This window comes from Garra rufa, chromosome 11 (genome assembly GCF_049309525.1).
Source record: "Garra rufa chromosome 11, GarRuf1.0, whole genome shotgun sequence".
NCBI lineage: Eukaryota > Metazoa > Chordata > Actinopteri > Cypriniformes > Cyprinidae > Garra > Garra rufa.
In genome coordinates, this window is record NC_133371.1 from 49,366,960 (window position 1) to 49,388,560 (window position 21,601).

At 40.6% G+C, this 21,601-nt stretch overlaps 2 protein-coding genes across 2 annotated transcripts; one reads left to right on the forward strand and one right to left on the reverse strand.

Annotated features, from left to right (window-relative positions):
* Window positions 1-10,177: 10,177 nt before the first annotated feature.
* c11h15orf48 (chromosome 11 C15orf48 homolog) lies at window positions 10,178-11,586 on the forward strand. Its single transcript, XM_073849934.1, has 4 exons — window positions 10,178-10,255; window positions 10,362-10,450; window positions 11,113-11,173; window positions 11,400-11,586. Exons 1-4 carry the CDS (start codon window positions 10,214-10,216, stop codon window positions 11,466-11,468), a joined length of 261 nt encoding a protein of 86 aa, XP_073706035.1. The 5' UTR covers window positions 10,178-10,213; the 3' UTR covers window positions 11,469-11,586.
* A 1,991-nt stretch (window positions 11,587-13,577) lies between these two features.
* On the reverse strand, window positions 13,578-21,590 carry LOC141345556 (probable proton-coupled zinc antiporter SLC30A4). The gene is made up of 8 exons (XM_073850421.1): window positions 21,464-21,590; window positions 20,802-21,271; window positions 20,578-20,724; window positions 20,345-20,498; window positions 18,444-18,654; window positions 18,228-18,333; window positions 16,447-16,581; window positions 13,578-14,522 (listed from the first exon to the last, which is right to left on the reverse strand). Exons 2-8 carry the CDS (start codon window positions 21,187-21,189, stop codon window positions 14,368-14,370), a joined length of 1,296 nt encoding a protein of 431 aa, XP_073706522.1. The 5' UTR covers window positions 21,190-21,271; window positions 21,464-21,590; the 3' UTR covers window positions 13,578-14,367.
* Between the last annotated feature and the right edge of the window lie 11 nt (window positions 21,591-21,601).

The window sequence follows — 21,601 nt, forward strand, 5'->3', positions numbered from 1 at the left end:
TGCAGGGACAATGGAACCGTTAACTGCAGGGACAATGGAACTGTTAACTGCAGGGACAATGGAACCGTTAACTGCAGGGACAATGGAATTGTTAACTGTAGGGACAATGGAACCGTTAACTGCAGGGACAATGGAACCGTTAACTGTAGGGACAATGCAATCGTTAATTGCAGGGACAATGAAATTGGTAAACGCAGTTCCAGTTCTCTGTGTTGTCGTCCATGGTTCTCTCTTCCTTTTGGTTGATCTGTGAGACAAAACAACATTTGCCAAATTTGTAACATTACTTTGATCAGTCACTGCAGACTTCATTCAGAATTTTAAATCATACAAGATCTTCAAATAAAGTCTTCAAATTGTACACACCTTTGTTAACAAGCACTATATTTTTTTGAATGTTCAATGGTTCTAGGCTGTAACCATCATAATTACCTTCGTCTCCTCTGTTGCCCCCAGTTATGTCTCGCACACTTTTGCCTTTATCATCCTTCAGGAGTACGTTGAATTCTTCAGTTTTGTTTTGAATCTCAGACTCAGGTATAGAAGAAGATGATACACCAGAGTCTCTGGCAAACCCTTTAACTGGGACCACAGGAGCAGAGAAAGAACCTTAAAAAAGAACAAAACACTGTTAATCATTCTGCATGTGACATGAGCTTTCATTACAAAACGGATAAACTTTTCCTCACCCGCACAAACAAGGACTTTCCTCTTTTTTTCACATAAAAAAAGAGTAATAGCAGCAGGCAGAAACGATTTACGATGCGTTTAGTCTTATATTGGTGAGATCTAAATATGCTCTACCAAAACACATGTAAGGCACGTAATGGGTGTGAGTCATTGTTCATGATGACATTTATTTCTCTCAGCATCCTCACCTCCACAACTTGCTTGACTCAGTCCTGTTTATTGTCAATGATAGAGCTTGCCTTTTTGATCAATTTATTTAATCTGTTCCTGTCAGATATGTTTGTGCCCAATCCCCAGCACACCACCCCAAAAAAGAGAAAACTGGCCACGACAATCTTTTAAAAGGTATACAGTAAAGGGTGGCGACTTCCATGTGGCTGTTCCCAAGACTGGATCTGGTTTGGGCCTCTTACTCGTAAATTCAATGACCATTATATTGGTCTTGGAGATGTTAAGCCTCAGATGTTTTTTATCACACCAGTCCAAAAAGTCTCTGATTCCTCCTCATAACCATGCCTGATACATCCCACAACCGTTGAATTGTCTGAGGGAAAGCAGGTATCTGAGTTTGGCTAAAAGCAGGGGTGGAGCTTCGAGTGGGTCTGGGTGGGCCTATTGACAGCTTGCCCACCCAGTCAGATCAATGGAAATAAACATTTAAAAAATAATAATAATCATTTTATTTATCGTTTATGACAGAACAGCTAATCACGATGTTCTTGTCTTCTGAAAAGATTATTAAGATTATCATTCTTCAGTTTTGGATTCTAATGGCAACATGGCTAGATTTTGATTCATTTCTTTATAACATTCATTTAGAAATATGTTTAAAACATTTTATGTTTGTTAAATTCAAGCTTTTGTTTTTTAAAGTAACGACCAACGGTTTTGATTTAATTTGTCTCTTGAATGTTGGTAGCCACACAACATTATCATAAAATTGTCATAATTGATAGACTGAGACTTGCGTGCTACAAATAATGAATTAAACCCCTGCTCTGCACTTTTTGCTCTCCCTTATTTAACAAACCTGATTGAAATCATCAGCTCGTTAGTTCAGTTAATGGATCTCTCTCTTAATGAGCTGATGATCTCAACAGGTGTGTTAAATAAGGGAGACATGCAAAAAGTTCAGAGCAGGGGTCCCCCAGGACCAGGATTGAGAACCACTGTGTTAGAGTATAGTTACTGGAGTTTAAAAACATGTACGCAGACCGGCCTATGAACTCCATCGAGAGTGTTAAAGGTGACTTCTGCTGATGAAAATGCAAACTACTTTCTTCAGTAAACATGGCTTTGATTGACTGAATCTCTAGTTGTTGTTCATCATAACTGGTCCTTGGGTTTGAACTGTAGACTCTCTGACAAGCTACGCCATATCGAGCTTAATATCGAATGCGATATTGAGCGCGATATGGTGTAGCTTGTCAGAGATTTACGTCTCTGTGTATTAATTGCCGCTCCAGCGGAACCTGAGCGGAACGCACGTGATGGAGATTTACTACTAATCAAAGCACCGGCTTCATTGACTAAACGCGCCTCACAATATCGTTCGATATATTGTCCAGCCCTACTTTTATTCAACCATTTTTTTTTTATACAGGCTTCTCACAAGAGATGAGACGACGATGTACAAGAGGCATCACTGTGGAAATTTTTTTTTCTCAGGTTTTATTTACATTCGAACAAAAAGTGGCATGTCCAAAATTATTCATACCCTTTGCAAACTGTCACAGTCCATGGGAAAATCCAAAGTTCTATACCATTCCAAATAGTCCAAGCTGTTTTAAAGCATCCTAATGACCCTGATTCATTGAGAACAGCTGTTTTAATCAACTCAACAGAAGCTCCCTGCTGTTGGTTTGTGGACAGTCATGGCTAAGACAAAGGAGCTCACTGAGGATCTGCAGCTGCGCATTGTGGCTGCTCACAAGTCAAGAAAGGGCTATAAGACGAAATCTAAATGTTTTGAAGTTCCAGTGGCTACAGTGCAAAGTATTTTTTTTTTTAAATACAAGACGTTCCCCACTGTGAAAAATCTCAGACGAGGTGGTCGAAAGCCAAAAGCGACACCTGTGCTGGTCAGGAGGATAGTGAGAGAGGGAAAAAGAATCAAGGATCACCACCAAGGCCATCCTGATGAATCTGGGCTCTGCTGGTGGAAACATCTCAAGGCAGACAGTCCACAGACACTGAACACCGCTTGGTTCCACAGACGCAGACCAAGGAGGACACCACTTCTTCAGATAAGGCACACAAAAGCCTGCTTGGCCTTTGAGAATTCTCATCTGGACAAAGAAGACGACTTCTGGTCTTCTGTTTTATGGTCAGATTAAACAAAAATTTAATTGTTTGGTCACAACGATGTAGCCTTCATTTGGCGTAAAAAAGGAGAAGCCTTCAACCCTAAGAACCCCATCTCCACTGTCAAACATGGTGCTGGGAACCTGCAGAGAAACTTGGTCTTGGGCACCAGTGGACATTTCAGCATGACAACGACCCAAAACACACAGCAAAAGTGGTGAAGCAATGGTTAGCAGACAAAAACATTAACGTTTAGCAGTGGCCCAGCCAGAGTCCTGACTTAAATCCAATTGAGAATCTGTGGAGGAGCTAAAGATCAGGGTGATGGCAAGGAGACCCTCCAACCTGAAAGAGCTGGAGCTCATGGCTAAAGATGAATGGACAAAAATACCAGTGGAGACATGCAAACAGCTGCTCAGCACTTACAGGAAGAGTTTGATTGCTGGAATAGCCAATAAAGGCTTTTCTATTGATTAATTGAGAAGGGTATGAATAATTTTGGACATGTCACTTTTTGTTCAAATGTAAATAAAAGCTGAGAAATATTTTTTTTTCACAATGATGCCTCTTGTACATTGTCTTATTATCTTCTGGGAGACGTCTGTGTCATTTCTAATAAAGCTCTTTCTGATTCTGATTCTAATAATTAATTTAACGCTCACCTGTGATATACAGCAGAAGCCAAGGGACGATGAAGCATCTGTAGAAAGAGAAGATAAAAATATATTAACAGTGTGCTAACCTATTGTATAAAAGCCATTTAACTTATAGCCTTCAAATCCAACCAAGATTCACAATTCATTGAAAAGGACTAGATCTACCTCCATAGTCGACGCTGTAAATCATGTTGTTCCTGCCATTGAGCAACATTCTATTATATTAATCTAAACACCATACATCTCTTAAGTATTTTGATTTCAAAAATCTACATTTTATCAAAACTTGACTAACAGCAACTTATTTTCAGTTTCAGCATCAATTGTTGATTAACAGGATGCATTGTCTAGAATTAGTTTGAGTAAAGCATGCTAATATAATTCAGAGTCATTTACTTCAAATGCACAGAAATAATCTTCAGTTAATTAATAACAGCACAGGTGTTTGTTGATGTTTTTTGTTACAAATAACAGTATGTAGTAGGAAAAACAACAAAAATGTATTAAATCCACACATCTAATTTATCTAATCTAATAACCTAATATCTAAAAACCGCAAGACTCTACAACAGTGAAGATTGCTGCAAATATTATTTGTGTCCCTTCCCCCTTTTCCATGCACGATGCTCCAGTAAGGCTTTCAGCATCGTGAAGTACCCCACCCATCCCTCCCACAATCTCTTCCAGCTCCTGCCATCAGGTAGAAGGTACTGGAATATCAAAGCTTTCTCTGTGAGAGCCTTCAACCCCAATCTCCCCCTGAAACCATGAAAACCTCAGCCCCACAACTCATTAAAACTGACAAAAACTTGAAAATTTTCCTAAGTGCAAGTCTGAGTGTGCTACACACAGGTGAGTGGGCCAAACCACCTGTAGTAACACACTCATGTACACTAGACACTTTCTATAACCACTTGCTGCTACAAAGACTCTATATAATTATATGTTTACGTGTGCATTGCACTACAAATCATTTTGCACCATGCACCGTGATCCTGTGCGACGCAACATTTCGTTCCACTATATGTCCATACAAATAGCAGAATGGCGAAGCTCGACTTGACTAACCTAAATAAATCTAGCCTGAGCAACCAAACTATATTCAAGACTTTTAAACTAATCAATTTTCTAAAAAGTGATATATATATCCGTATTCATAACATATTTATCTGTAATAATTATAATTCATGCTACCCATCTCAGCAATGACACAGCTGTAACTGTTAGCCGCCACGACACCCGAACGATAATACATAGCTTTGACGATGTCATTTTGTTTATTTTTGCATTTTTTTACATTCAAAAACATACCTTTGTGCCATGGTATTTTTTTCACGTAGTAAGAGGCAAGTTAACGAATCAAAAAACAAAGTTTCTTGACACAAGTTGTCGAGCACGGTCCACGTTAAAATCAAAATTGAAGCGGCGCATGCGCATATGGACACAGGTACACATCCTTATCTGCTTACCAGCTGATGACGTCACATATTTCCAATGGTTAAAGACATTAGTATTAGCATTAGTATTAACAGCTTTTTGTTAAAAGTTTATTCATTTTTAAATATTATAATTAAATATTAGGTAGTCCTTGATCTACACCCCCTTCCTCAAATAGCATTTGAGCCAAAGAGTTCACTTAGAGAAACATGCCTATTTGTATTACTACTCAAAAATATTTGTTATGATATTTTATGTAATTATTGTACACATTTGCTAGAATATTAGCTATTGAACTGTCATAAACAGATCAGAATATTATTGGGTGTGTTTAGTGTAAACATCACTGTGCTCAGAATCCACCCACCAGTTTTATGACAGGTACTATATTACTGAATAAAACTGAACAAATGGATTAAAGTACAACCAAAAGTCTGATTTGACAAACAGTTTACATACCCTTGATGAAGATCTGTGATTGATGGGTGAAGATTGAATACATCCTCCCTGGTTCTTCAGTTGACTTTGAAATGGAAATATTGTCCCTTTTTTTAAAAGATTTAAAATTATTTTTTTTTTTGGCATTTTTGCCTTTATTATGATAGGACAGATCAGACATGACAGGAAGCAAAGTGGGATAGAGATGGGGGGTCAGGATCAGGAAAGGTCCTCGAGTCGGGATTCTAACACGGGATGACCGGAGCACAGCGGCGCTGTATGTCGGTGCACTGCCCACAAGGCTATCGGCGCCAACAATAGTGTCCATTTTATGGTAAGTTGAGGTTGAATTAGTAATCAGCGTCATGTAATCCTTTTTTCTTAGATGAAGGGAGGTGACAGGCTTGCCTTGAAATACCGCATTCTTTTTTGTAATCTTTTCTTTCACTTTCAAAGAAAGTTCCCCAAGTGATCTGTTAAAATTAAAAGAAAATTAATCAAAAGAAAATGAAAAGAATAATAATAAAAAGAAACTTAAAAGAAGAAGAATAAAAAGAAAATTAAAAGAAACTAAAAATTCACACAGAACTGCTTTTTTTTACAGTTTCAGTTTGCCTTCAAAATGTTTGTTACCAGCATTAACATATGACAGCAACAGACATTTAAGAAGAATATGCTAAATGACTTGCCCCTCTTTGCCCACTAAACAAAATCAAATAACAACTATTAGATCTGGCTTACCTTAAAATTATTTTCTTTTATGGTGTGCTGCCTCTTTCTGTCTCTTTCTCCTCTGTTCCTGTACAGGTGATGAGGAAACATATTTATAGTTTTGGGAGGAGCAAAAAGCCACCAAACTTGCAAAACCAATGCAAAAGAGAATGATGCAAAAAAGGAAATGCAAAACTACCTACTGGCTTCAATCAACATCAGTCAGGAAATGCAATCTAGACTGCAGCAAAATGTGAAACTTTGCACAGGATTGCCTTTTTAGTTTGATGCATTCGCATGAGTACAAGTCAAGATGAAAAGTGCAGTGTGGCCATGCCTTAATAAGTCTGCCACGTTTGTTCTGACCAACTGACGTGAGATCCTTGAGCAAGGCACCAAACCCCTAACTGCTCCCCGGCTGCCACAGCAATATGGGGTTAAAAGAATTTCTTAATAATAAATTACACTTGTAAAACAATTGGATATTAGACTGTACAGAAATTGAAATCTACATGCTCATGCACACTATACTCATAGTCACACAATGCTGATGTTGTTAACATTAATAATTTCAGAATAAAGTATAACAATAACAATTTGAACGGTTTGATGTGATATGAGCTAACTGATCCTTAGATTTATTCACCATTGGTAGAGCAATTTATTGTAATGTTTTTCCGTCAGTTGGTCGGAACAAACGTGGCAGACTTATTAAGGCATGGTCACACTGCACTTTTCATCCCATTGACTTGTTTCAGACCGGAAACGCAAGCCTGTGCAAAATGTTTTGCATTTTGTTGTGTTCTAAAGTTCAAGCTTGATGAACTCTGACTTGAGAATTTGCATCACATGACACAGTGTGACCCACAGGAGATTGATACGACACAGCATGACCTCTAGCTGAATGAAAAGAACCTAAATTTAAAACTGCACGCTGTGGGAAAGTGTAGTAGCTTGTATGTTTTTTACATTTTAAATGTATTATTGTTTGTATAAATGAAGCTTTTACACACTGGCACATTGAAAACTGTATTGGACTGTGGAGATTTAGCATCACTTATTAGTCAAGTCAAGTCACCTTTATTTATATAGTGCTTATAACAATACAGATTGTGTCAAAGAAACTTCACAGTATTAAACAGGACAGTAGTGTGTCCATAATGCAGTATTGTAAACAATACATTTTCAGTTAAAGGCAGTTCATCATTGAATATAGTAATGTCATCATCCAGCTCAGTTCAGTTCAAATAATGTACAACATCGCTGAAAATTAAGTGTCCCCAACTAAGCAAGCCAGAGGAGACAGCGGCAAGGAACCAAAACTCCACAGGTGACAGAAATGGAGAAAAAAACCTTGGGAGAAACCAGGCTCAGTCGGGGGACCAGTTCTCCTCTGGCCAGACCAAACCAGCAGTTTGTACCAATGTCCGACTGTAGAGAACTCATCAGGATCCTGTGGTGGGGCACCGATGGCAGTCTAGGTTGGCGAGCTCTTCAGTGATGATCCGTCTCTGGAGCTCATCTGGTTGACATTCATGGCTGTAGAGGTCGTCTCTAGGTGCTGATCCATGATCAGAGCTGGGTACAGACTCTGTAAAGTAGTTCATAAAGTCATTACTGCTGTGCGGCTGGGAAATGTCAACGCTTGTTGGTGCTTTGTTTTTTTTGATAATGTAGCCACTGTATAGAATAAATACCTAGAGTTTGTTTTCTTCTAAAAGAGACGAAAAGTAATCAGATCTAGCAGTTTTTAATGCTTTTCTATATGATAGGGTATGTTCATGCCAAGTGGTACAAAGAACCTTTGTTTTCCTCCAGCTGCGTTCCATTTTTCGTGTTTTTCTCTTTAGGGCGCGAGTATGATCGTTATACCACGGTGTTACACTGTTTTTCTTAATCTTTTTTGAGCGCACTGGAGCAACTGTATCTAAAGTGCTAGAAAAGAGAGAGTCCATAGTTTCTATTACATCATCAAGTTTTTCTGAACTATTGGATATGCTGAGGAATTCAGATAAATCAGGAAGATTACTTACAAAGCAGTCTTTTGTAGTAGAAGTGATGGTTCTACCGTATTTGTAGCAAGGAATTGAATTAACAGTTTTAGCTATCTGGATTATACAAGAGACTAGATAATGAGCTGAGATATCGCTTTGCTGCAGAATTTCAACGCCATTAAAGGAGAACTCCGGTGTGATATTGACCTAAAGTGTATTGAATCATGATACCGAGTGTGAACGTACCTTGCATATTTCATCTCGTCTTGTCCACTGCTGTCCGAAATCTGGGGTCAGTTATCCGATGCTCACAACAGGTTGTCAATGAGAGTTAACAGAAGGAGCCATGTAAATAAATCACTGTTTTATGCCATTTACGAGGCACAGAGTAGCTCCACACTTCATTGGTAGACTTCCAAGGGCCCTGACATTTAAAACGAGACATTGAGAACTCATAAAAAGCACCGGTAGTTTATTTACGAGAAGATTTATACAGACAGTGACAGCAAGAAGTTAAGCGATCGCCGCCATCTTGAATGTAGTCACGATAAGTCAAGTGTCGAGCAGGAAGGAACTTGTCAGGTTTTCAACTCATCAGGTTGTAGTTTCCCGGTAGTTTCCTTCCTGCTCGACACTCGACTTATCGTGACTACATTCAAGATGGCGGCGATCGCTTAACTTCTTGCTGTCACTGTCTGTATAAATCTTCTCGTAAATAAACTACCGGTGCTTTTTATGAGTGCTCAATATCTGGCTTTAAATGTCAGGGCCCTTGGAAGTCTACCAATGAAGTGTGGAGCTACTCTGTGCCTCGTAAATGGCATAAAACAGTGATTTATTTACATGGCTCCTTCGATGCCCTGTTAACTCTCATTGACAACCTGTTGTGAGCATCGGATAACTGACCCCAGATTTCGGACAGCAGTGGATAAGACGAGATGAAATATGCAAGGTACGTTCACACTCGGTATCATGATTCAATACACTTTAGGTCAATATCACACCGGAGTTCTCCTTTAATTAATAATCTAATGACACATGCACGTTTCTGACCATATACAAAACAACGTTATAAACTCTGACACGTTTTTTTTTTTTTTCATCTTCATTTTCTTGCGGTTTTGGACGTTTCCCGCCCGACACTGAGCATAAAATTTATTATGCAGCAGAACTACAAGCAGAAAAAACAGCATCACACACAGTCTCAGTATATAAGCTGTGACTTTAAGCTGTTAGTCTTTCTAGGGACAAAAACATGAAGTTTAAACCTATTGGCTTTACATCATCCCTTCAGCTGTCACTTTATTTTGGCACAAGGCCCCTTAAGCAAAACCTAAATAGAATGTTGTGATTCGTGACGACCTTCACGACTCATCACTGAATGCCATTGTTGTGGAAACATTGTCAGATGCACATCTATAAGAATTGTCGCGTTTGCTTAGATATTCGTATATAATATATATAATCCACTTATTATTCATAGTGTGTAGGGCCTGTATAATGTATTGTTTATAGACCTAGTCACTAAGAATGTATGGAGTTTTAATTAGTGTGTTAGATTGTCATTGAGTCCAGCAGAGGGCGCTGAAAGCACAGATGCGCTCATAGTTTCAGTTTGAAGGAGAAGCGCGTGAGATCATATGTGTGTGCGCGTGTGTGTGTGTGTGTGTGTGTGTGTGTGTGTGTGTGTGTGTGTGTGTGTGTGTGTGTGTGTGTGTGTGTGTGTGTGTGTGTGTGTGTGTGTGTGTGTGTGTGTGTACGTGCCAATAAACGCGTCTCCTTTGCGTTATAAGAGCAGTACAGTCAGAATGATGCTGCATCTACAGCTTAACTCCAGCAGGTCTGTTCTCTCATCTTCAGTCTTCATCACGACTCACTTTCTCATGTTTGCTGTTTATTTGCTGTGACTCAAACTCTCACTGGATCTGAATGGAATGTTCTGAATTTAGCTTTTTTAGGAAACCTCAGTGTATCAGGTGAAAGATGTATGGAGGATTTTTTCAACTGCTTAAGAAGAAGAAGGAGGTGAGGAAGACTGCATCAGCATCATCATCATCACTCTCATCAGTCTGCTGTGGATTATTATAATACTGCCTCTGTTTAATTGTTTATTTACTGATTGTTGTCATAGTTAATTCCTTTGATCGGGTTTGTGGGATTTGCTGCAGTTGGAGCAGCAACAGCCTCCATTTACTTCTTACTGACCAAACCGGACGTCATGTGAGAAACTTATCATTATTATGGGTTTAATATTATGATTTATTTCATTTCTGGGTTTAATAAGTTAATACGTTTTTGCTATTAATCTCTATTAATCTCTATTCATCTCTTTATTATTTTATTTTTTATTCTAAACTAAGTTATTGTTGAGAAAATTGAAGTTTTAAATTGAACATACATTAAATGAAACTACCTGAGCAAGTCTGATATGCAGCTGAAAAGTTAATATGTGACCCTGGAGCACAAAACCAGTCTTAAGTAGCACAGGTTTATTTGTAGCAATAGCCAAAAATGCATTGTATGGGTCAAAATGATCAATGTTTCTTTTGTGGCAAAAATCATTAGTATAGATCATGTTCTGTGAATATATTTTGTACATTTATACCGTAAATATATCAAAACTTAATTTTTGAATAGTAATATGCATTGCTAAGAACTTCATTTTGGACAACTTAAAAGGTGATTTTCTCAATATTTAGATTTTTCTGCCCCCTCAGATTCCAGATTTTCAAATAGTCGTATCTCAATCAAATATTTTTCGATTTCAGATGATGTATAAACTTAAATTGAACAAAATTCACCCTTACGACTGGTTTTGTGGTCCAGGGTCACATAAAAGCTGTACGGTGATTTCTAAAGTTCAAATTTCTTGAATTTTATAGTTTAAACAAAAGGGGTAATCCAGAGCCATGGGAGACATTAGATCCATCAAAACCACAAAAGGTAATAAACACTCTTTATTCATACTTTATGCTGCATGTAGATTGTAAACAGCAATAATATCAGATAAGTTTGGAGTGAATAGTGATGACCTTTGAGATGCTCTGAGGATGAACACCATCCTGTTGACTTTAGACATTTAAAGTACCCTTAGTTTCATCTGGAAGCTCATGTAAAGCTGATAATCTCCAGAGAAAAGCATTAACAGGTTGTTTCTGTCTCCGTTCAGCTCATAACCATTAACCAGCAGTGGAAACCAGTGGAAGAGCTGGAGCTGGTGAAGAAACTGACCAAATGATTTGCTCTTGTTCTCTCATTCTGAATGTTCATGCTGTTGTAATCGGGATATTGTTTATCTGAACACTAGATTATATTGTAAACATGCACTGTGAAAATCACCTGTGTACTGGATCTTAAATAAATGAATGCTATGAACTAAAAATGTATCTGTTGTTTTACTTTATGAAGGTTTAAGTCCTTTTGGATTCATTCATTTACAGATGGATTCGTCGGATTAGCTATTAATCCGTCCAGTGAGGCTCGTCTGGCAGCGTTTCCTTCAGCCAGAACAATAAGAGAATAAATCAAACCTGTTGACAGTTCAGAAAGTCATTATGTGTAATCTAATTGAAGAGGAAGCGCCGCTGAGGTCTCCAAACGTCTGGGCACATCCTGCTTCCGTATTCATGTTTGTTCCATTCATGTTTGAGAAACACAAAGCACAGATCATTACAGAGCTTCATGTGTGTGTTTATCATGAACGCAGCTCATATTGTGTTTGAAACATGAACCCAACTTCATGAAATTTGCTTCATCATGATGAACATTCACATCCACCCACATTCTCCAGCCATACGTCTGAACTAGATAGGACTTGTCATGTCCTGTGTGTTTGTCTGTGTACGTGACTCTGTGTTTTGTGATGATGTCGCCCATCATGTGATCAGGAAGTGTTTGACGATGAGCTCTGAATCAACAAGGAGAACTAAAAAACTGAAGACTGACAGCCAACGACTAACCGCCACACGTCTGTAAATGTAGCATGAAGATGAATGAGTCAGGTTAAGTGTTTTATCTGCTGTATTTCATGTGTTGCTCCTCTTTAAAAGTTTGTAAAAACTAGTATAATTTTAAATGTGATTTTAGTGATTAGTTTAGTAGAGGAATGGATCATGCAGAAATGAACACTTTAGGATTAGGATGAGTTTGTATCTTAATCAGATTTGTAGAAATGTGTCATTCCGTCACTTGCTCACTTTAGTGAATGGGTGCCGTCAGAATGAGTCCAAACAGCTGATGGTTAACATCTTAAGACAAAAGCTGAAACAAATCCATCATTAAGATGTTTTTAACTAAAATACATTGAGTCCATAATCCATAATAACTCTTCCTCCAGTGAAAAAGTGGTCTGGTCTGAATCAGGAGAGAAATCTGCACAGATCAAGCACTGTATACCGTTCAAAACAGCTCTTAACAAATATGTGGCTGGATTTTGATTTGAGAGACAACAGGAGATGGACTTTTTCACTGGAGGAAGCGTTATTATGGATTATGGACTCATATTTTAATTCAAAATGTCTTAATGTTGGATTTGTTTCAGCTTTTGTCTTCTCCAGATGTTAACTGATGGACTGGAGTGGTGTGGATTATTGTGATGTTTTTATCAGCTGTTTGGACTCTCATTCTGACAGCACCCATTCACTGCAGAGGATCAATTGGTGAATGATGAAATAACACGCTTGTCCAAAACTGATGAAGAAACAAACTCATCTACATGATGTGCTTTTTGATGTATTATTCCTTTAAATGTAATCTTCAAATCACTTTCAGCCTGATTCTCATTCTACTGTGAGTAAACTGTCGTCCAGCTCCTCCATCAGGTCCTTGACGCTGATCTTAAACTCAAACTAAAGTCACTGTCCATTCAGATGATCACCTAGCAACAGCAGCATCCACACCTCTGTTCCTAAGAGACCATCTCACTGAGACGTCATCAAATCACAACACCACCCTTGAAAACATCATTACAGAGCAAACAGGACACACACGCTAAGTTTCGCCCAAACTTCATAATGTCTCCAAGTAAATAAAAAGATAATGTTTTTTGCCTGCAGAATGATTTAGAGATAAACCACAAATGAAAACTGAATACAGGCATTTAAAATGTATTTATTTCAAGTTATTTCAAGCGTCAGTGTAAATCGATCATCCTGATGCCCTCAGACGCACAGACCCACATTAAACAATACTGCAAACAGAAAGAAACCACTGACCAACCTTCACTCGGATGCAAACTACTGATATTTTGTTACACATAAAACAAAAAAAACAACAAAACCATAAAAATAATAAAAAGGCATAATGGCCAAATACTGCTGACGTTGACGGTTAAATAATAATTATATGTGCAAAAGAAATCAAATAAAAAGATAAAAGGGACATTTTGTGTCATTTTGTTCTGAGTTTGTGAATGGATCACGTTGGCACACAAGGATTCTAAACGTCTGAGACGCGTGTGGAACTACAGTCCCATCAAACTATGATTGTCAGTTGCTAAATGAGTTCAAAATGTGATGAGATATGAGGAGTTATGACGATTTCAGTGCAGTCAGCACTCAGAATGTGAATCTCATGAAAGCTGTCAGGAACACGTTCAGGTCATATTTCACCAGACACATCAAATAAAGCCTGCTTCTTTGCACATGCAAACTCAGCACCTCCTCAGTTCTCTTCATCAGGGATGTGTTGCACTGCCTTTAATCATGCTGATTTGAACCCAATTACAGTAATGAGAATCAAAACCAAATGCATATCCAAATGCATTGTTTTTTAGTGTTTTTTGCATTATTACAATGAGAATCCAGCATGTGCTTAACTGTGATTAAAATACTGTCAAGGTTGAAATAACAAAACAGGCTTCATTCAGCTCAAGATAATGGACGTGTTTTCATGAGATTCACCCCAGAACACACAGACGCACAAACATAACAGCGTCCCTCCGTCTGTCGACGTTCCTCGAGTCCGAAAACAAACTCAAATGGAGCGGGTCTGGTCCTCCTGCTCGTCTGTATTAAAGGTTTATCAAAATGAGGTCAATATTCAGTTCCCTGTCTCTCTCTCGTCATGTGTGTGTGTGTGTGTGTGTGTGTGTGTGTGTGTGTGTGTAGTGGGACAGCGAGAGACAGACGGGTGCGGGTTCAGGCACTGGGTGTGAGGCAGTGTGTGCAGGACTGTGGCGCCCCCTGTCTCTGCGTCTGCAGCTGCACCGTGCAGTGAGTCACGCCGTGTGTCATCGTCAGCAGCCGCCGTGCGTTTGACTGCACTTCCTCCCAGTTACCCACAATCCCCGGCGCTAAACACACAGCAGAGGCAGATGCAAAACATTAGTCTAATATCATGATGTTAACTTATGAACAGTTACACCTATGTACTGTATGCACATCTAGTCTTGGGGAAAGATACTTTTAAAAGTAACGCATTACAACCAGTGTTGGGTGTAACGCATTACAAGTAACACAAGTTTTGTAACTAGTAAAGTAACGCATTCATTTTTAATTGAGTTACTTTTCCAAATAAGTAACGCCAGTTACTTTCCCCCCTCATTTATTGATTAAAAGCTCTCCTGTCCCCATGTTGAGAGAAGTCAAGAGTAAGATGTGACTTTAGTTCTAGAATAAATGTGAACATGCATTAATTCATCTCACTGATAGCGTTCGGGGTTCAGACACACTCTGTATGTTTAAATCTAGATTAAAGACTCATCTCTTTAGCCAAGCATTCACATAATTTATCTCGTAACGTTGTACTTCAGTTACATCTGATCAAATGCACATCAACATTCTTCAGCTTGGGCAAAACACATAATTTTTGCTTTTTTGGAACAGCAGCTACGCTAATTATTTCTCTATTTGTTTTCCTGTTTCTGCCACGGGATTTACATCCTGTGGTAACTAGAATCTACACAAGATTCAGCCTGGATTCAGAAGAAGAGATGATGCCAGCCTTGAAACAACATACAGCACTACACCATTTCTCCACAAGTTTGATTGCAACACATAATCATTACTATTAGTGTTCATCATCTGTTTGATTACACCATTACTGTTTTTAATACTCATACCATATGTACATCGACTTAACATACAGTAGTCACCACTAATAAGCTACTAAATATATTGTAGTAGCCTAATTTTTGTTTTTGTTTTTGTACAGCTGCTTTGAAACTATTTGTATTGTGAAAAGTGCTATACAAATAAACTTGAATTGAAATTGAATCTCACTCACTAAAAAAAACAGATACAGTATTCCTCAAAATGAATAAAAACACTGAAATTCAACGTAAACCTGCGATAATTAAATATGTTCAATAATACAAATATCCTTTATTTTTAATCCTTTGTATTTAATCCCATTTTATGAACTGATGTCTTTGCTGATGACCTTCGATGATCCAATTCATCCATACTAATAAGCAAAAATTACTCAAGATAATCTAACATTTGTTTTATTTTTTGTTCCTGAAGAGTTGACATTTTTTCCTCTGCGGTCTACTGTACAGACGTCAATTTTGCTGTAAAAAGGCTTTTACATTTGACAAAAATACAACTTTTTATATTAAAAATAAACAAGCAAGCCCTGCCCAGATTTAAAAAGTAATGCAGTAACATAATTAGTTACTTTTTTAGGGAGTAACTCAATATTGTAATGCATTACTTTTAAAAGTAACTTTCACCAACACTGATTACAATATTGCTTTACTCCATAAATTGTCACTTAGGGAAAGTAATGCACTTTTACATTACTATTTGTCACCCGGGCTGGGTTTGCTTATTTGTTTTTTAATAACAAAAAGCCCAAAAGGTATATTTTTGGCAACTGGAAAGGCCCTTTCAGACCTGTACTTACTTCCGATTACTTTCAACACAACGACATGAAAACTGTCAGTTAATAAATGGGAAAATAAAGTAACTTACTTATTTAAAAAATTAGCTCCGATATTTTGTTGTAAATTTACAAGTACTGTGCTACTTCACTAGTTATTTGAAAACAAATCAGATCACGTAGCCCGCATTACTTGTAATGTGTTATCCCCAACACTGTGTACATAAAGAAAGTAGAAGAATTCATTAAACAGTTCATGAACTAGTAACGATGGCTTGGATACTTGTGTAAGGAAGCTGTTTCAGAGTCAAAAACATTGAATATTCAGGTTGTGGTGAAACAAGGATGAGCACTCGCTCTTAAGTTGTGATTATTGTTAGCGATCTGAGACTCACCGAGCTGGAGGTGAACGATGGCTGCGGTTTTATCGGCCGTCAGCGCCCAGAGCTTCAGCTCCTCCACACACTCCACATGCTGCAGCTTCAGCAGATCAGCTCTGATATTAGACACGTCCACATGACGCGGAACACCTGCAACACGCAATATGGTGGACATCTGTCAGATAGACAGATGGATAGACAGACAGACAGGCGGACAGACAGACAGACAGACAGACAGACAGACAGACAGATGGATAGACAGACAGACAGACAGACGGACGGACGGACGGACGGACGGACAGACAGACAGACAGACAGACAGACAGACAGACAGATGGATAGACAGACAGACAGACAGACAGATGGATAGACAGACAGACAGGCGGACAGACAGACAGACAGACAGACAGACAGACAGACAGACAGACAGACAGACAGACAGACAGATGGACGGACAGTCAGATGGATAGACAGACAGACAGGCGGACAGACAGACAGACAGACAGACAGACAGACAGACAGACAGACAGACAGATGGATAGACAGACAGACAGACAGATGGATAGACAGACAGACAGGCGGACAGACAGACAGACAGAGAGACAGACAGACAGACAGACAGACAGACAGACAGACAGATGGACGGACAGTCAGATGGATAGACAGACAGACAGGCGGACAGACAGACAGACAGACAGACAGACAGACAGACAGACAGACAGACAGATGGATAGACAGACAGACAGACAGATGGATAGACAGACAGACAGGCGGACAGACAGACAGACAGACAGACAGACAGACAGATGGACGGACAGTCAGATGGACAGACAGACAGACAGACAGACAGGCGGACAGACAGACAGACAGACAGACAGACAGACAGACAGACAGACAGACAGAGAGACAGACAGACAGACAGACAGACAGACAGACAGACAGACAGACAGACAGACAGACAGGCGGACAGACAGACAGACAGACAGACAGGCGGACAGACAGACAGACAGACAGACAGACAGGCGGACAGACAGACAGACAGACAGACAGGCGGACAGACAGACAGACAGACAGACAGACAGACAGACAGACAGACAGACAGACAGACAGACAGACAGACAGACAGATGGACAGAGAGACAGACAGACAGGCGGACAGACAGACAGACAGACGGACAGACAGACAGACAGACAGACAGACAGACAGACAGACAGGCGGACAGACGGATAGACAGACAGACAGACAGATGGATAGACAGACAGACAGGCGGACAGACAGACAGACAGACAGACAGACAGACAGACAGACAGACAGACAGACAGACAGACAGATGGACAGAGAGACAGACGGACAGGTGGATGGACAGATTGACGGACAGACAGAGACAGATGTACAGACAGAGAAAGACAGATGGACAGAGACAGACAGGTGGACAGACAGACAGATGAATGGATGGACAGACGGACAGACGAACAGATAGAAACAGACAGATGGACAGAGAGATTGAAGACGAACAGATGGACAGACAGACAGACAGACAGACAGACTGACTGACAGACAGACAGACAGAGACAGACAGATGGACGCACAGATGCATGGACAGAAAGATGGACAGGCGGACAGACTGATGGACAGGCGGATGGACAGATGGACAGATAGACGGAAAAAAAACAGACAGAGAGACGGGTGGACAGACAGTTAGGACATACAGACAAAAAGATAGACAGACAGAAAGCAAGACAGACAAACAGGTGGATGGATGGACAGGCAGACAGACAGACGGTCAGATGTCTCACCCTCCAGGAGAATGATGCCGGTGTCTCTGATGATCTGGAATGTGCTGAACAGCACCAACACGGAGAACAGGTATGTACAAATGGGATCGGCCAGCTTATACTCCGGCTGACACACACACACACACACACACACACACACACACACACAGGCATGTTATTATCGTCATAAAGTCATTTCAGACATGTGACAGACAGAAACAGCTCAACAGGTCGTACCTTAAACCTGACGATGTACGCAGCGATGAGCACACCGACGCTCTGAACCAGATCACCCAGAGCGTGGATGAACGCCGCTCTCACCGCCAGACTGCCATGACCCCGCTGACCCTGAGCCTGACCCCGCCCCTGACTCCGCCCTGGTGACCCGTGAGAGTGGGTGTGGCCGTGTGAATGAAGATGGCCAGACTGGTTGAGGAGGAAGCCCATCCTACACAAACACACACACACACACACACACACACACACACACACACACACACACACACACACACACACACACACACACACACACACACACACACACACACACGGTACATAAGAGCAACTCAGCCTGAAGAGTGAACGATAAGCAGCTCCTCTGGACTTTCAACCCAAACAAAAACACTTTACAAGCCACAGCCATAAAGTCACATGATTCAAACAGATAGCAGAGTTTCAGATGAGCAGCACAAAGCTCCTTCAGGACACTGTTCTAGACCAGTTCTGCTGGGTTTTTCAGTGACTAATCACAGTTCTAGACTCATTAACAATAACTATAACCAACCCTGAGGAGTGTCCTTCTATGAGGATCCATTTGTGTCATAAGAGTTGACTGATTGGTGCTCTACATTAGCCCAGATCTACAGTATATGTTGAAGTGTCATCTTGTTTGTCATCTGTCATTCTGGAAAACTTCTGTCATTTATGGAAAGCTGTATTTGGATGTAATGTTACATCTACACAAGCAGATTTGTTCACAGATGCCTTTCCAAAACACATCTATAGATCAAAACTTGGCATGCACATTCATGACCTTGAACGAGAATGAGAAGTCACAAAATGTCTTAGTTTTATTAGAAAGATGGAAATCCGTACTTCCAATTTTGAAACTTTGATCAGAAAATAAAGCGGCCTAGTCACAAACTTTACAATCAGAATGTGACACAATAAAGTTTGTCTTCAGTGAATAAAAGAGGACGTCATTCACCTGATTAAAATAAAAATTAACCATGTTTTTCAACTGATTAGAAACTGTATTCTATTAAATTCTTACAGCAAAGTTTGGAAAGAGACTGGACAAGATGACAGTAAGGACAACAGAACAAGATGACAAAAAGAACCCACACATCAACATAACCAAATCATCTGAACAGGTAAGTAATGACAATCTTTTTTGTGTCTACAGACTTGAATATTCAAGAGCAAACGTTTTACAAGCAGGAACACATCTGACCGCGGAGAAGAGGAATCCCAGCTCATTACACTGATCAAGCTCATTTCTGCCACAAAATAATAAATTAAGGTAATTGCAACTTTTTATCTCACAATTTAGGCTTGTCTGAGTTTATATCTCACAACTCTTGTTTTCTTGAAAACAGAAAAAAAAAGTCATAATTGCGAGAGAAAAGTCACATTAACCTATTTTGTGTCAAAAACTAAAACTCAGAGACGTCAACTCAGAATTGTGAGAAAGTCAGAACTTCTATCTTGCAACTCAGAACTTCAAGTTTATTTTTCTCATAATTCTGAGTTCTTTCTTTTTTTCTCAGAATTGAAGTTTTTTATTTTGTGGTAAAAACAAAACAGAATTCTGATTTGTTTTCACAGAATTTCAAGTTTATTTTCGAGTATTTCGAGCAATTCTAACTTGTTTTCACAATCCAAGTTTATATTTTGCAGTTCTTTGCTTCAGAATTCTGAGATAATGCTAAGAAACCAGAATTAGCCTTCTTTTTTTTATTTAGTGGCAGAAACACAGTCGAATTGCGAGATGCAAACTTAAAATTGTGAGAAAGTCACTATAGCCAATTTATATCTCGCAATTCTGAATTTTGAGTCTATATCTTCCAACTCCGACTTTTTACTTTCAGAACTGTCCTGCATGTATGTGCGTGACGTGTGGCGTGTTTGAGACTCACAGCAGGTTGACGGCGACGCCCACCGCGGCTGTGATCAGCATCACGTCTCCGTCGATGGTGAAGTCCTGATGGACGGTTCTCTGCACGGCTTCGTTCACCAACACACCCGTCAGGATGTAGATGAGCAGCACGCTGATGCCTGCGGACAGAACCTCTGAACACACAGAGAAAGAGACACAGATGAGACATCACACACGTGACAGAGACACCGAGAGACCAGACCGGACCATTACCGAGCCGGTGGAGGCCGAAGGTGAATCTGTGTGTCGGCGGTTTGGCGGAGAGCCAGAGCGCCAGCAGCGACACCACGATCCCGATGAGATCCGTCAGCATGTGCAGCGCGTCCGTCATGATGGCCAGACTGTTGGCCACGTATCCACCTGAAACACAGAGAACACTGATTCAACCGAACGACCCACGGGTCTCCGCACACCCTCACCTTCACACCGATTCTCACCTATCAGCTCGCCCACCATGAACAGGAAGTAGAGCACCGCGGCGAAGCCCAGCTTCCTCATCACCTTCCTGCGCTTGTCGCGCTCTCTGGTCCTGCGGCACCCGTCGCAGGGGTCGGCCGTGGCCCCGGGGCTCCCCAGACTGGATGAGGAGCCCAGCAGAGAGTCGTCGTCGTCCGCCACCAGCGTGCTGACCGTCGTCCCGTTGCGAGCGGCTGGAATCTCGTCCGACTCTCCGGACACCACCACCTTCAGCTGGCTGAACCGGGGCATGTCGTCGTCCTCCAGCTCGTCGGAGAAGTCAAAGGCCGCCGTGTCGCTGAGGTGCCAGCTGTCCGTCCGCCTGCGGAACGCCGACCTCACGCGACCCATCAGCCCCGACCCAGACATCTGTGAGGAAACTCTAGTGACAGTACAGCATCAACGTGTCCGGCTGACCGCTGCTCTCGTGGGGCATATCTCTCTAGGTTACCTGAAACACAACACACACCTGAGTTAGGTCACTGGAGAGGGATTTCACAGCTAAACATCGGCGTCTGATGATCGTCAGAGACGCTGAGGTGGATGTGGACGGACTGTCAGTCGTGCTAGCGGCTAACGGTCAGTTTGTTTACACTGGAAACTCAACGAAAACACGCCGGTTTATATAGAAACGAGCACCAACCTTCCGAAACTCTGCCGTTTGCTGGTTCTGTCCATTGGATCTCGGAGTGTCTGTGAGCGTGTCTGAGTGTGTTCAGCGTTAGCGCGTCCACTCTGCGCTCGTCCCAGATCTGCTGCACTTCCGTTTGTTTGTTGACAG

Bases quoted from the DNA above. Each gene is read 5' to 3' on its own strand.
- c11h15orf48 (XM_073849934.1), top strand. From the start codon at position 10,214: ATGTATGGAGGATTTTTTCAACTGCTTAAGAAGAAGAAGGAG. The intron at 10,256-10,361 runs GTGAGGAAGACT...TTGTTGTCATAG, and splicing joins TGCTTAAGAAGAAGAAGGAG to TTAATTCCTTTGATCGGGTT. The intron at 11,174-11,399 runs GTAATAAACACT...GTCTCCGTTCAG, and splicing joins ATCCATCAAAACCACAAAAG to CTCATAACCATTAACCAGCA.
- LOC141345556 (XM_073850421.1), bottom strand. From the start codon at position 21,189: ATGTCTGGGTCGGGGCTGATGGGTCGCGTGAGGTCGGCGTTCCGCAGG. The intron at 20,725-20,801 runs GTGAGAATCGGT...TCTGTGTTTCAG, and splicing joins CATGGTGGGCGAGCTGATAG to GTGGATACGTGGCCAACAGT. The intron at 16,582-18,227 runs GTGAGACATCTG...TGCGTGTTGCAG, and splicing joins CGGCATCATTCTCCTGGAGG to GTGTTCCGCGTCATGTGGAC.